General features: G+C 38.9%; 1 protein-coding gene across 4 annotated transcripts in view; it reads left to right on the top strand.

Moving 5' to 3' along the window:
- Nucleotides 1-15,126, top strand: part of vars2 (valyl-tRNA synthetase 2, mitochondrial) — a 61,645-nt gene that overhangs the window by 36,842 nt on the left and 9,677 nt on the right. For all 4 annotated transcript variants that reach the window (XM_047384678.1, XM_047384679.1, XM_047384680.1 and 1 more), the window contains 10 exons: nt 1,316-1,386; nt 1,472-1,597; nt 1,712-1,816; nt 4,782-4,850; nt 4,926-5,004; nt 8,281-8,411; nt 8,791-8,943; nt 9,310-9,561; nt 11,142-11,253; nt 14,475-14,677. In XM_047384678.1, coding sequence (XP_047240634.1) covers nt 1,316-1,386; nt 1,472-1,597; nt 1,712-1,816; nt 4,782-4,850; nt 4,926-5,004; nt 8,281-8,411; nt 8,791-8,943; nt 9,310-9,561; nt 11,142-11,253; nt 14,475-14,677 — 1,301 coding nt within the window. The remainder of the gene's footprint in view (nt 1-1,315; nt 1,387-1,471; nt 1,598-1,711; nt 1,817-4,781; nt 4,851-4,925; nt 5,005-8,280; nt 8,412-8,790; nt 8,944-9,309; nt 9,562-11,141; nt 11,254-14,474; nt 14,678-15,126) is intronic.

Here is a 15,126-nt window from a genome sequence, read left to right as displayed (position 1 = left end):
CTCAGTCAAATTGGATTAGAGAGAGAACTGTTATGAACATTGGAAATCTGACTATATCTTTAGCGTCGTGCTGCTGGAAGGTAAACTTCCACCTCAGTTTTAACTTGTTTGCAGACTAACAGTTTTTTTCTGTAATTGCCCTGTATTCGGCTCCAACCCTTCAACTCTGGCCTACTTCCCTATCCTTGCAGAAGAAAGGCATCCCAACAGCATGATACTGGCAACACCATGTTTCACCAAAGGGGTGGTGTTTTCAGTGCTATGTGCATTATTAGTTTTTAAGTCTCATTTTTGGGAAATAGGCTCAAATTTAAATTTTTGGTCTCATTGGCATCTTGTTTGGTCATTTGTTGCAGTACCCCAGCTGCTTCAAGGCTCTATATGTTGAGGGATTCAGAGATTTTGTTCTGCATACCTTGGTTGTAGGGTTGCACCATATCAAGTCAATATTTAATCAAGATACTATTGCTGAAAATTGCAATTAGGATATCAATTACGATTAACCCAACATTTTAAGACTCTTAATTTTTTGCCCGTACAGAATGTCCCTACCCCTCTCTGTGATCTTTACTGCTTATGTCTCTAATAAAATACAGTACTGTGCAAAAGTTTTAAGCAGGTGTGAAAAAATGCTGTTAACAAAGAATGTTTTCAGAAATATAAATAATGATTGTTTATTTTTATCAATTTACAAACTGCTAAGTGAGCGAACACAAACATACAGCCAAAGTCATTAAGAACTATCTTCAGCGTAAAGAACAACAAGAATTACTGGAAGTGATGGTATGGCCCCACAGAGCCCTGATCTCAACATCATGGAGTGTGTCTGGGATTACATGAAGAGACAGAAGGATGGGAGAAAGCCTACATCCACAGAAGATCTGTGGTTAGTTCTCCAAGATGTTTGGAACAACCTACCGGCTGAGCTCCTTCAAAACTGAGTGCAAGTGTACCTAGAACAATTGATGCTATTTTGAAGGCAAAGGGTGCTCATACCAAATATTGATTTGATTTATATTTATTTTGTTCATTCATTGCATTTTGTTGATTGATGAAAACTTTCATTTTTGAAAGCATTCTTTGTTTACAGCATTTTTTCACACTTGCCTAAAACTTTTGCACAGTACTGTACATGTAAACATTTAGGGCAGTTATCTAACTGGCCAAAGATAGGGTTGTGGCCTTGTGTGAAAAAGACTCATCTTTCACATAAACAACTTAAAATCTATTAGATAAACATGATTAAAACCATCATAGTGCTGGTTCTGTAATTCCAGTAATAATGTTTCCACAATGGAATTTATTCCTGAATCAGACCCAGATGTTCTAGATACGTGGTTCTCCTCAGCACTGTTTCCTTTCACCATGCTTGGCTGGCCGGAAAAGGTATATCCTGTCCTTCCACTGTACCAAATTATACAGACACTCATAAAATGAGTGTATTTCTTACCAAAATCCTACTTTTTAACAGTCCTCTGACTTCCTGCGCTTCTACCCCAACTCTGTTTTGGAGACTGGCAGCGACCTCATCTTCTTTTGGGTTGCTAGGATGGTGATGTTGGGATCTGAACTGACTGGACAACTGCCATTTAGACAGGTTGGTTTTGTAAGAATATTGGACTACCTAAAACAAAACTAGTATAAACTCTGATTTGTGAGGTCAATTAGCTCATTTCTCTTTCTTATGTTTTTTACCTGCTATGTGTCTCAGGTTCTATTTCACTCGCTAGTACGAGACAAGTATGGCAGGAAGATGAGTAAATCTCTGGGAAATGTCATTGACCCTTTAGATGTTATACATGGAGTCTCCCTCAAGGTGAGAAACACATGCCTGATGCTTGACACATATTGAATTGTTTGTTTTTAATCTTAATGAAGGTGGTAGAGTTTTTTCCTAAGTAGCATCAAAAACATCTTAATATGCTCTAGGAACATATGCAGTAATGCTTTATATCACCAAAGTTAATGTCTGTAGGGTTTTGTGACATTACCTGTCTTGCAGCTTGTCGGCACACATCCTTTCATTCTTTGTCTGTTCTGATCCAGTAAAATGATTTTATTTTCCATGAAAATGTGTTTTATTTAGTGTTTTACTAAGTACAAAAATGTGAATTTAAATCAAATAAAAATGAAATATGAATGACATAAAAACAAAAATGATACTAGAAAATAAACACTAAAGAAAACCCAAGGTATTCTATTTTTTCAATGATGTTATCAGATTGAGGTTATTACAGAAAATAGGTCTTTATGCTTTTTTTAAAAGATATTAGAACCAGCTTTATTGCCCAGTTTGTACAGACAAACAATGAATTTGACTCCGGTACACTCTCAGTGAAGTAAAAAAGAAAAAAAAAAAATGTATATATATATATACGGTATATATATATATATATATATAAAAGTCTCCAGTGTTTGGTTACAATCTGTATATAGCCTTATATGTGTCTATTTTCTTGTAGTAGCATAACAAAGTGATGACCTGCTTACACTCACCGCTTTATTAGGTACACCTGTCCAACTGCTCGTTAATGCAAATTTCTAATTAACCAATAACATGGCAGCAACTCAGTGCATTTAGGCATGTAGACATGGTCAAGACGGTCTACTGCAGTTCAAACCGAGCATCAGAATGGGGTAGAAAGATGATTTAAGTGACTTTGAACGTGGCATGGTTGTTGGTGCCACACAGGTTGGTCTGAGTATTTCAGAAACTGCTGATCTACTGGGATTTTCACGCACTTGTTATGATTTGAGGTTGTTTGGTTTTTGGTTTTGGGTTTTTTCTTTATATGTTTTCACAGTTAAGGTTTTGAATCATTCTTCTGTTTATTATTATTATTATTATTCTTAGATTTTGAATCATGCTTTAGTTTTGTCGTCTTGTTCATGTTTTGTCAAGTTTGGTTTTGGGATCGGGTTATGCTATTGTTTCATGTTTTTCTAGTTTCTGTTAGTTTGTGTCAAGAGTCTCTGTTTTGCTCCAGCCACGTTTTGTTCCCCTGTCAATTAACTTTATTCAGTTCACCTGCTCCAAGCTAATCTGGCTCCTTTCTTCACCTGGTTCACGTTCCATATATACATCTCCGTTCTGTTTATTCCTTGCGGAATCATTTTCAAATCATGCTCAAGTCTTGCTTCAGATCATGCACATGTCCTGTGGTTCGGATCATGCCATGCCTGTCTTGCCTGCCCGTTTGTTTTGTTCCTGCCTCTTCTTGTGAGAGGGTTTTTGTTCATTAAAGTTTCTTCACTTACCATCATGCTGCCTGCTCGTCTGCATTCTGGGGTCCCCCATTGCTCAAGTTCTAACAGCACTACCATCTCTAGAGTTTATAGAGAATGGTCCGAAAAAGAGAAAATATCCAGTGAGCGGCAGTTCTATGGACACAAATGCCTTGTTGATGCCAGAGGTCAGAGGAGAATGGCAAGACTGGTTTGAGCTGATAGAAATGCAATAATAACTCAAATAACCACTTGTTACAACCAAGGCATACAGAAGAGCATCTTTGAATGCACAACACGTTGAACCTTGCGGAGGATGGGCTACAGCAGCAGAAGACCACACCGGGTGCCACTCCTATCAGCTAAGAACAGGAAACTGAGGCTACAATTTGCACAGGCTCACCAAAATTGGACAATAGAAGATTGGAAAAACGTTGCCTGGTCTGATGAGTCTTGATTTCTGCTGCAACATTCGGATGGTAGGGTCAGACTTTGACGTCAACAACATGAAAGCATGGATCCATCCTGCCTTGTATCAATGGTTCAGGCTGGTGGTGGTGGTGTAATGATGTGGGAGATATTTTCTTGGCACACTTTGGGCCCCTTAGTACCAATTGAGCATCGTGTCAACGCCACAACCTACCTGAGTATTGTTACTGACCATGTCCATCCCTTTATGACCACAGTGTACCCATCTTCTGATGGTCACTTCCAGCAGGCTAACGCACCATGTCATAAAGCACGAATCATCTCAGACTGGTTTCTTGAACATGACAATGAGTTCACTGGACTCAAATGGCCTCCACAGTCACCAGATCTCAATCCAATAGAGCACCTTTGGGATGTGATGGAACGGGAGATTTGCATCATGGATGTGCAGCCGACAAATCTGCAGCATCTGTGTGATGCTATCATGTCAATATGAACCAAACTCTCTGAGGATTGTTTCCAGTACCTTGTTGAATCTATGCCACGAAGGATTAAGGGAGTTCTGAAGGCAAAAGGGGGTCCAACCCAGTACTAGCAAGGTGTACCTAATAAAGTGGCCGTTAGTGTATAGTATGCATGGTGTTGTTCTGGAACTCTGACTGTCAAGTGTTCATCAGAGAAACAGCCTGGGGGAAGAAACTGTCTCTCTGGTGGCTGGTTGTAGTAGACAGCTCTCTGTAGCGCCACCTGAAGGTAAAAGCCTGAACAGTTGGTGTGCAAGATGTGTGGGGTGTGTAGGGACCCTGATGATTCTCTCTGCAGCCCTGATTGTTTGTTCCAGTCTGGACCTGTCCTGTTTTATGGATGAGCCAAACCAGACTGAGAAGGATGAAGACAAACTTCATCCATCTCAAACTGAATGATGGCAGTGTAGAAGATGACCAGTTCTCCTTCCTGAGTTGCCTCAGGAAGTACAGTCTCTGCTGGGCCTTCTTCTGAACATTGTCTGTGTGTGAGGTCCATCTCAGATTCTGAGAAATGGTCCACAGTAGATACAGTGTTGATATATATATTACAGTGTTGTAATATAAAACTCTTGTGTGTTTTTTTTGTGTGTGTTCTGACAGAGACTTCAGGAGAAAGTGAAGGAGGGAAACCTAGACCCAAGAGAGCAGCTGGTTGCTCTGGAAGCACAGGTCTTATACTCTTCAGTCTGCTTGACTGGCTGAGTGCATTCATTACTTTTTTCTTACCTATCTGCTTCCCCACAGAGGAAAGACTACCCTAATGGAATACCTCAGTGTGGGACAGATGCTCTGAGATTCGCTCTTTGCTCTCACAAGATTCAGGGTGAGTAACTCCTCTCTCTGGGCAAGAATCATTTGTCACAAGTGTTACAAAAAAAAGGTTTAAAATCACATTTTAAGGAAATAAAGAAATGTCGGTTAATATCTCCAGCTGCTGACAGTAGTTAAATCAACACATCTAGTCTTTGTTGGTCAGGGTGTTTGTCCATAGGTAACAGGTGATCCTTTTGGAACAATAAAATAAAGTCTTTAGGTAATTTGATCATAAAATTTAACAGGAAAGCCCTAGAAGTCCTGTGAAATCTTGTCCTGGAAAGCTCAGATCCACACAATGTGCATGTCTGCACACGCTCATTCAATTCTTTTTCTTTATTTTTGGACTGTATAAACAGATGATGATTTTAAATAATAAAGTAAATACAACATTAAATAAATGTATTTTTTTATCTGTGTTATTATTTATTTAACCAAAACTAATCCAGAATGCAGAATATTGGTGAAAAACAGGTTTTCCTAAGGTTCTGACACATGTCATTGTTTTTTATCTTTCTTTAATTTTCTTTTAATCTTCTTTTTTCAACTATTGTAGATTTTGGATTGCTGCCTTGTTACATAAAGCCAAGCTGGGCGAAACTGTACAGGTGCTCTTGGCAAGCTTCAGTTTCTCTACCCTGAACCATTGTTCCCTGGAACAACTTAATTATCCTGAATCTTCCTGGGCTGTTTATTTCCACCATGTCTTTTACAACTTTCAACTCATTCAAGAAATGGTCTCTATGAATTATATTATTTATAGCTTTTGTTTTTTTTTAAACACTTTGCTGTTTTGTACAAGAAATTTGTTCCCATAGAAATAAATGTGGCAAGCCTTGAGATTATTCAAACACTCTGCGTTCTTTGATCGTTAACTACTTTCTATTACTTCCCTAGCTATACACACCCTTTAAACTTTAAATGGGTCACAAGAGACTGTGCTTTTACCAAGATTCACCATTTTCCATTCAGATGTATCAATAAGGAACTGACCATGGACCTATGACAACACCTAAAGGCAGCTCCAGCGCTCCACCAACATCAAGCACTGCGTAGGGCACCAAAAAAAATCATGTTGGTGAAAAGTCATCATAATTATAGTAATATTAATAACGACATATTTAAAATAAAAATGTGTAAAGCATGTTATTAGATATAAGCAAAACAAAGCATAGGAAAAGATGGACCTCTATCCAGTCTCTCCTGTTAGGACTCCCTCCCTCACCTCCCAGTGATCTATTAGATTAGGCCTCACACCTGTGTTTGGACATGGCCTCAAAAAGGCATCAAGAGTCTGCGTTCATTTTTTTAATGCGTGATAAACACACATGCTTCCATACTTTTTAGACCTTGTGATGCACTGTAGTTTGAACGTTTTATTTCATTTTCTGTTGTAGCTGTTTCTCCCGTTTCTTAAAAAGTCGGGAAGACAGCTACACTGTGTCCTACCTTCTGTCCACCTCTTTTACTTGGGGCACTCAGAGCAGCTGTGGCTGCCCCTCAATTATGGCTGAGAGAGAGAGAAAGAAAGAACCTTTGGAGTGTTTTACTGTTGTAGACCAAAAAAGGTAGCAAACCATAATTTTACAGTTATTTACTACTTCTGGCAATTTTTTAAGTGAAAGTACCTTTATAGATTTTTCTGTAGAATATTCTTGATAGTTGTCATGGTATTGTTGCAGTTATAATAAACATACATTTACATAAAATAAGTATATTTGTCCACCCTATTGTTTAAACGAATATTATAAATACAAAAAATATTCTTTTAAGATAAAAAATATTTTTAAAAATCTGAAATTTGTGATTAATGGTGAGTTAACCGTGGACCCAAAAGGTTAGCAATGACCCTGCCGCAAATCTGTTCATAATGTGAAAACAAGTACTTAACACATCAGAGACACAAGCTGAACTATTAATAAATCCATGCATTTAGAGATCAAGAACATTTTCTGGCAGCTTTAGCTACCACCCGTCTTAAAGTGCAGAATGGCGAGGAGCTGTGTGTTGCCCATGTCTATTCAGCTGTAACTTCAGAAGGATTTCAACGAGACCTGTTGATATGCATACTTATTTGTTAATGTTTTGTTGTTCTTATCTGTATTTATTAATCTGTTTTATTACTTCTATTCCTTTGTTCTTTTTAAGAAACTGACATGGTGCACATTGTTCAAAAAATTCTAATTTACCCCGGTGAAAAGGACAAATCATAACTCTTGAATCTTGAATGTTAAACAAGAAAGCATTTTAACCAGTTTGTCTACAGCTCATTTTGTGATTCACAACACATTTTTACCAACCTTTTTGGTGAGGTGGCCTGGCACCATTCATTCATTCTTATGAACAGAGTGGTTTGGGGCTGATTACAACCTGGCACTATGTAGAATCGGTCCTGTCTTGGAGAATACATTTATTTAATTGTCCGAGTATTAATTTCCCTGATACACATCGAGCCATCATACCAAATCATATGTTTTTTGTGTGTTGTCGTTTTCTAATTTTGCGGTCTTGAACAGCTTAAGCAGCAGGAACAATGCTACTCCTATCAGAACAGTGGCCAGGACATCATATCAAACAAAATTTGTGGTAACTTTAGCGTTATTTGCAGCTTTGCTGTGTTTGTCGTTTCCATAGACAGAAAGAACTGACCCCTTAATCTGAAGTCTCTCAGCAAACTGGTGTAGGTTGCTGAAGGCACTCCTCTTTGAAGTGCCTCACGCCGACATAGAGGAATTTACCCACTGATATGAGTGCATTTCCATTAATATTAAAATGTAACCAGGCACTTGGTTCTGAGGTTCTGATGCTGGGCATTGTGGGGGTTGTAACACCCAACAACCAAATATTTAGATTTACCAACTTGCAGCTTTGGTGTACTTGAACTTGGACTGCAAAATCAAAGAATATAAAGAAATCTACGCAGTACATGGATAGACTAAATTCAGTTTTTCTGCACTCCTACAGACTCCAAGTACACAACAAAAGTATTTAAGGGGTAAAAACTTGGATTTTGCATGATATGTCCCCTTAAATATTTTTATATAACTGCATGAAAAATACACTGTTAGAGTTCCTTTTGTTATACAGTATTGTTTTATGTTCGGTTTATGTTTTGTGTTTAGAACTGATTGTCAGGGTGAAAATAGATTAACTGTATTTTTACAGGAATGAAAGTCATAGTGCATGGATGTCCAGACCATTTACTTGCCTGAAACTATGGCAATATCACAAGCAGGGAAGATTTGTGGTATCTGAGTTACTAAACATTCTTCTGTCTCTTTGTTAGGTGAAGACATTAGTTTGTCCTTATCTCAAGTTCTTGGCTGCAGGCACTTTTGTAATAAAATGTGGCAGACCCTGAGATTCACATTGGGAGTTTTGAATGATAACACAACACCAGTGAGAACACTTGAAGAGGTACAGTGATTGTTACATCTTGGGTTTGTCATGCTTTATCTAGCACCACTCAGATAAACATGCACAGCAGTTTTTCGAAAGCACCTGGAAGTTTGGAATTATAGTCTGAAATGTTTGGAAAGGCTTGTATAACTAGTTATCTCAAATATCTGTTTAACAAAAATAATAGATGAACATACATCTAAGTAGTTCGACACACTTGGTTCCCTGTAACAGCTAAGAATAATGCTGGCTGTTTCAAAAATACCTGTCTCCTTTCAGGGACTTTGAGTGTGTAGTTTCAGAAGCATCGAAGGTCAACAGTGAGTAAGATCAAGTGGCAGTGGTCTAACGAGAAAAGTCAACCTAATGATTACTATTTTTTTTTAACTTCTTTTAGACAACTCCTCTAAACAGCATGGAGCGGTGGATCTGTTCCCGACTCTACAGCACAATTGTACAGTGTGAACAGGCATTTGAAGCTTATGAGCTGCATATTGTCACATCTGCCCTGTATTCCTTTTGGGTGCACAACCTGTGTGATGTTTACATGGTAAGGAGCAGATTTTCAAATGGGAGAATAGGTCTGTCTTATTGTTATCAGAGAAGGAGAACTGAAATTATTGATTGCCTTTGTATTACCAGTAAGCTACTAACATACCTGTCAATTGAGAATTGGAGACCTAAATACAGGGTATGGTTAGTGAACGCATATTTGTATCTTCTAATTACCGATTTTTGTAGAGGATTACAGCTTCTGTTTCCAATAAGGGTAGTATTGAGATGTGGGTGCTTAATTTGTAAAAGCCAGATTGGTAACTCGTGTCATATGGCTATTGGTGATCAACACTGAAACATCTTCCAGATCATACAAGTTTGAAAATATAATCTTTGTCATTTTTCTGTTTCTGTCCTGCAGGAATATGTAAAGCCTGTCCTGTTGAAGCAGAATGACAGGCCAGAGGTCCTGTCTAACAAAGACCACATAAGCAACTTGAAGCAGGCGACCATCTCCGTTCTCTATCACTGCACGTCTTTGTCTTTAGCTCTGCTCTCTCCCTTCATGCCCTTCATCACAGAAGAACTGTGGCAGAGACTCCAACCATTCAGACCTGAGGCCTTGGCTCAAACCAGCCTGTGTTTACAGCCCTACCCCCGATCCGCTCATCTGGTAGGACTTATATATATATATATATATATATATATATATATATATATATATATATATATATATATATATATATATATAAAAGAACATGGGATGTTATTTGGGTTGTCAGAGATCTGGTGACACCTGGTTTGATAAAGATAGAAGACTTTTTCTATGATATGTATCTGTTGTATATAAAGTTAAGCCCTATTCATAATTATTTATATTGCTGGCAGATTTAAATGTAACTTCTCTTAATTTTACAAACATGCTTCTTCTTAACTGGAAGTAATCTTATAGTTTACTTTCAGTATACGTAGGGAATCTCAAGGGAGCTAAAGATTAAGGCTATGGAAAGTAGGCCTTGCATCCTTGAAGGGCTGATTACCAAGGATAAATAATAAAAACACCAATGGAATCATGCAAAAAGCTGCTCAGTAAGGTTGGATTTCTGTAAGGTCAACAAAAACTGTCTGATGATTATTGATGAAGGTATAAGTCATTTTCAATATTTCTTTAATAAAGTGTAAAAAAAACACTTTTTTCCAGATGTTATACTCCTTCTAGATTGTTTTATTGTCTTTTGAGACATTTCCTATATAAAACATACTTCTTGGCTAATTGAAAATAATTTTAAATCTTAATTTGCAATGCGAGTTAATTTTGGGCTTAACTGAGCAGCAGAAATTAGATATTTAAAACACACGTTTTTCTCACTATCTGACATTATATCAGCCTCACTCTTCCTGTTTAGTGGCGCAGTTGGTAGCACTGTTGCCTTGCAGCAAGAAGGTCCTGGGTTCTACTCCCGGGTACTCTGGCTTCCTCCCACAGTCCAAAAACATGACGGTTAGGTTAAATTGCCCTTAGGTGTGAGTAAGTGTGTGCATGGTTGTGTGTCCACCCATGGACGTGTGTGTCTGTGGTGCCCTGCGATGGACTGATGACCTGTCCAGGGTGTACCCTGCCACCCTGCTGCTGGAGATAGGCACCAGCGTCCCCGCGACCCCTTATGCAAGAACCGGTAGAAAATGACTGACTGACATTAACTTGGATTACTATTTAAAGTCTGGAACAGCCCATATGATGATGCCATGACTTTGTAAGCTTCTGATAGTTAATTCATAGACCCGTGTGTGTATTTTAAGGCAGTTGGTGGACGGAACTTGTTTAGCTCTTTTCTACTCATACCGACCACACTAGTGCCACTTTGACTCAGCTGCACTAACAACCACAATGCAACCTGGGGTTGGGTGCCTTGCCCAGTGGCAATCAAACCCACAACTTTCAAATTGTAAGATGGCTATTCTCCCTAGTGAGCCACAACCACCACACACACTTGCAAACGTCAAACACTGTTTCCTTGTGTGACATCTTCCAAAATTTCAAAAGAAATCAGATCAGAATCTGAATCAGCGTTATTGCCAAGTTTGTGCACTCAACAAGGAATATGACTCCAGTACACCCTTTGTTCTTGGTTTTGGTATTCTTGTTCTTTTTCTTTTATTAGTATTGACTGTCCAACAGTGTATGTAAATATCTGGTTTCAACTGTTTTCTTCTCTATGAAATACTATTTGTTTCACCTCTCCATTTTGCCAGGCGCACTGGTATTTCCCTGAGGAGGAAAAAGATTTTCTGCTGGTCCAGGATGTTATCCGAATAACTCGTTCTCTGCGAGCCCAGTGTGGCCTGACTAAAGAAAAACCTGTCAGTAAGTCAACAGATTAAAGCAACCATTTAACAATAACATTTTTGTGTATGAATAATTGTTCATATACGGTGCATACGGAAAGGTTTCACAGTGCTGCACTTTTTCCACATTTAATTATGTTACCGCCTAATTTCAAATGGTATCAAATTCATCTCTATCCTGACATTTTTACCAACAATACCATTATGACTGTTGGAATTATAATTATTGATTAATTAATCTTTATCAATAATTATAATAAAAAATCATAATTTGACAAAATTAATTTCTTAACCAAAATCCTTATTTATGAATCAAGACCAGAGATGTCTTCTGGTGTTGTAATTGCGGCTCTAAGTAATAATTAATAACTATTACCAGAGAGGTCACTGTTTAATCGACCGTTTCTGCCAAAACGTGTGGAATTTCAACCTTATCTTGACTGACGAATCACTCTTGCACAAAATAAACAGTTACCATCTATCTGAATATTTATTAAATCACAGCCCTGATACACCCGCTCTTCTGATTTAATAATCCTCACCTACTCAAACATGCAAAGTTCTACACAAAAGGGGTAAAATATCTAACTAAACAAAATAAAGCAAAACAGCAGTATGGGATCAAATTAGCAGTTATGGCAAAAATGATAATATGACAAAGGGGTGTGGTGGTGAGGGGAGGTGGGGCGCAGCTCCAACTGTAACTTAGTTATACTCAGTCATAAAACCTCCCCCAACTCTTGAGCAGACAAAGAGTTATAAAACTTTTGGCGGCAAGCTAGCAAGCAGTAAGGTTGAAGACAAATAAAATGGGGAATTTCACCATGAGGTTATTTTAACATTCCAGTCTCACAGAGCACCTGCGCTTGCTCTCAGGTGTTCAACAACCCCGCAAAACACACACAATGCTGGGGAGTGCAGCGGCCTCCAGACGTCAAACACGGCACATGAAAGTTTCAATAAAAAGGGTTACATGCACATATCATTCAGGACACATTAGATTAAATAGCGAATCTCATCGCACTAAAACCTCCTGTACCCTGCCCAGACTTTCTAAGAAAGAAATAAAAAAATAAAAGATGGGTTTTACTTGTCGTCGTCTTCCTTCTGAGCGGGGTTGAGAGAGAATGGGTGGAAGTTGGAAGTTACTGTGCGTCCACAGTTAACTTCATAAAAAGCAGCCAATCTTCGTCCTCTGGCCTCCTTGGCGAAAGGGAAAATATTATCTGACCATCAAAGTCGACTAGGACAAAACACGGTGGCGATTCGTCTCCTTGAAACTCTGTGTTTTTTAGTTACGTGTTAAACTCATGTCTTCAATCGGCAAAGTGAAATTTCTGGCCTTCTTATTCCAGAAACCTCAGTTATGAATTCTTCGTTGGCCAACGAGAGAGAATAAATTAGATCCACTCGGGACTCTTCTCCAGGTGATGCTTCAGATGTTGGTAACCGTGTCACTGTCACGGTCTCCAGCTGAAAAGCAAATGGTTAAAATGGGCGCCTTCCTATATAGCGTCCTGTGACGTCAGACTTGGGGCGCCCTGTCATATCAGTCGCAATGTCCAACGGGATCTGTAGGCACGGACTGTCCTGGATACAAAATGGCCGAAAACGCCAGGAGGCCTGGTGGCGTCCAGCAACGTGCAAATGGTCCAATATTCAGCAAACAAGTGGTCCAACATGACAATGTGACAAAATGTTTGTTTCAGATTGTTGCAAATTTATTACAAATAGAAAACTAAGAAATCACATTTACACAAGTATTCACAGCCTTTGCCATGAAGCTCAAAATTGAGCTGAGGTGCAAACTGTTTCCGATGATCATCCTTGAAATGTTTCTACAGCTATAATGGAGTCCACCAGTGGTAAATTCAGTTGATTAGACATGGTTAGGAAAGGCACACTCCTGTCTGTATAAGGTCCCACAGTTGACAGTCCATGTCAGAGGACAAACACCAAGCATGAAGTGAAATGGATTGTTAGTAGACCTCCTGAGACAGGATTGTCCTGAGACACAAATCTGAGGAAGGATACAGAAACATTTCTACTGCTTTGAAGGTCCATATGAACTCAGTGGCCTCCATCAGTCATTAATGGAAGAAGTTTGAACCATCCGGCCGTCTGTCTAAACCAAGCAATCGGGGGAGAAGGGCCTTAGTCAGGGAAGTGACCAACAACCCCATGCCCACTCTGTCAGAGCTCCAGCATTTCTCTGTGGAGAGAGGAAAACCTTCCAGAAGGACAACAATCACTGCAGCTACCCACCACAAACAGGCCTGTGTTGTAGAGTGGCCAGATTAAAGCCAATCCTTAATAAAAGACACACAGCAGCCTATCTGAAGTTTGTCAAAAGGCACCTGAAGGGTGTGAATCCCAGGTGTCATGTTTGGAGGAAACCAGGAACCGCTCACCACCAGACCAATACCATCCCTACAGTGAAGCATGGTGGTGGCAGCATCATTCTATGGAAATGATTTTCAGCACCAGGAACTGGCAGACTAGTCCGGATAGAGGGAAGGATGAATGCATCAATGTACATAGACATCCTCTATAAAAACCTGCTCCAGACCTCTTGACCTCAGACTGGGGCAACGGTTCATTTTTCAAAAGGACAACAACTGAAAGTCCACATCCAAGATCTTCATGACCACTCTGTGAACGTCCTGGAGTGGCCAAGTCAGAGTCCAGACCTGAATCTGATTGACCATCTCTGGAGAGATCTGAAAATGGCTGTGCACAGATGACTCCTATCCAACCTGATGGAGCTTAAGATGTACTGCAAAGAAGAATGGCCAAAGCTGCCTAAAGATTGGTGTGCTAAGCTTGTGACATCATATTCAAAAAGACTTGAGACTATAATTGCTGCCAAAGGTAGATCAACAAAATATTAAGCAATATTAGGCTGTGAATATTTAAATGTAATTGTAAAAGTGATTTCTTAGTTTTCTATTTCAATATATTTGCAACAATCTCAAACAAACTTTTTTCACATTGTCATATTGGGGTATTGTATGTAGAACTTTCAGAAAAGAGATTAATTTGGAACAATTTGGAATAAGGCTGAAACATAACTAAATGTGGAAAAAGTGCAGCGCTGTGACTTACTGCAGGCTTATTGTACTTCTAAATGTAAACCTTGATATGTTTTGACAAGTGGAAGAATATTCACGAGCCTTCCTGTTAAAGAATAAAAAAACTTGCAGTACCTAATATATTTACATTGTTTATACATGGTTTCAGTGTGGGTAGTGTGTTCACCGAGCCAGGCCCAGACACTCCTTCGCTTTGGTTCAGCTGTTAGGACTTTAAGTCGTATCTCAAGTCTCCAGATCTACTGTCCGGATCAAGCAGGCCCTCTCCCCTCTCTCCACTCTACTCCTCCACCTACAGGATGCTTCATTGGTGTGGTGGACAACACATGTCAGCTACACCTTCACATCCAGGTGTGTACCAGACTAATTCCAATAGATATCCTTTAATTTTTATTGTGTTCTATATTGTTATTGTGTTATTTATTTGATCATTTTTGTTGTATTTTACAAGGTATGTGTTTACAGCTACAAAGGCACAGCTACTGTTACGTTCTGATCTTGCACTGCCAACACAGTTGACCTTTAAGCCTTTTTATGCCGTACAAGTTGGTGATGTTGAAAATAATCCACCAACATATGTATTTAACCAAAATTATAATTGTGTATCTTTGGAACTTTTTTCTATGTCATGTGAAGGTAATGGTTTCCAGTCGTAGGTTTTTTCCATTGAGATGGTTTGACAGCTTTTCGCTTCTTTAATTTCTTTGTGGATTCTGCTGCCTTTATTTCCTGTACCTTAAAGTAGCATCCCCTAATCGTGGCTTTAAAATGTTATACAGTTAAGCAAGAAATTATTCATA

The sequence above is a fragment of the Girardinichthys multiradiatus genome, chromosome 13 (genome assembly GCF_021462225.1).
Source record: "Girardinichthys multiradiatus isolate DD_20200921_A chromosome 13, DD_fGirMul_XY1, whole genome shotgun sequence".
In the NCBI taxonomy this organism is placed as follows: Eukaryota; Metazoa; Chordata; class Actinopteri; order Cyprinodontiformes; family Goodeidae; genus Girardinichthys; species Girardinichthys multiradiatus.
This window is presented reverse-complemented; position numbering and strand designations above follow the sequence as displayed.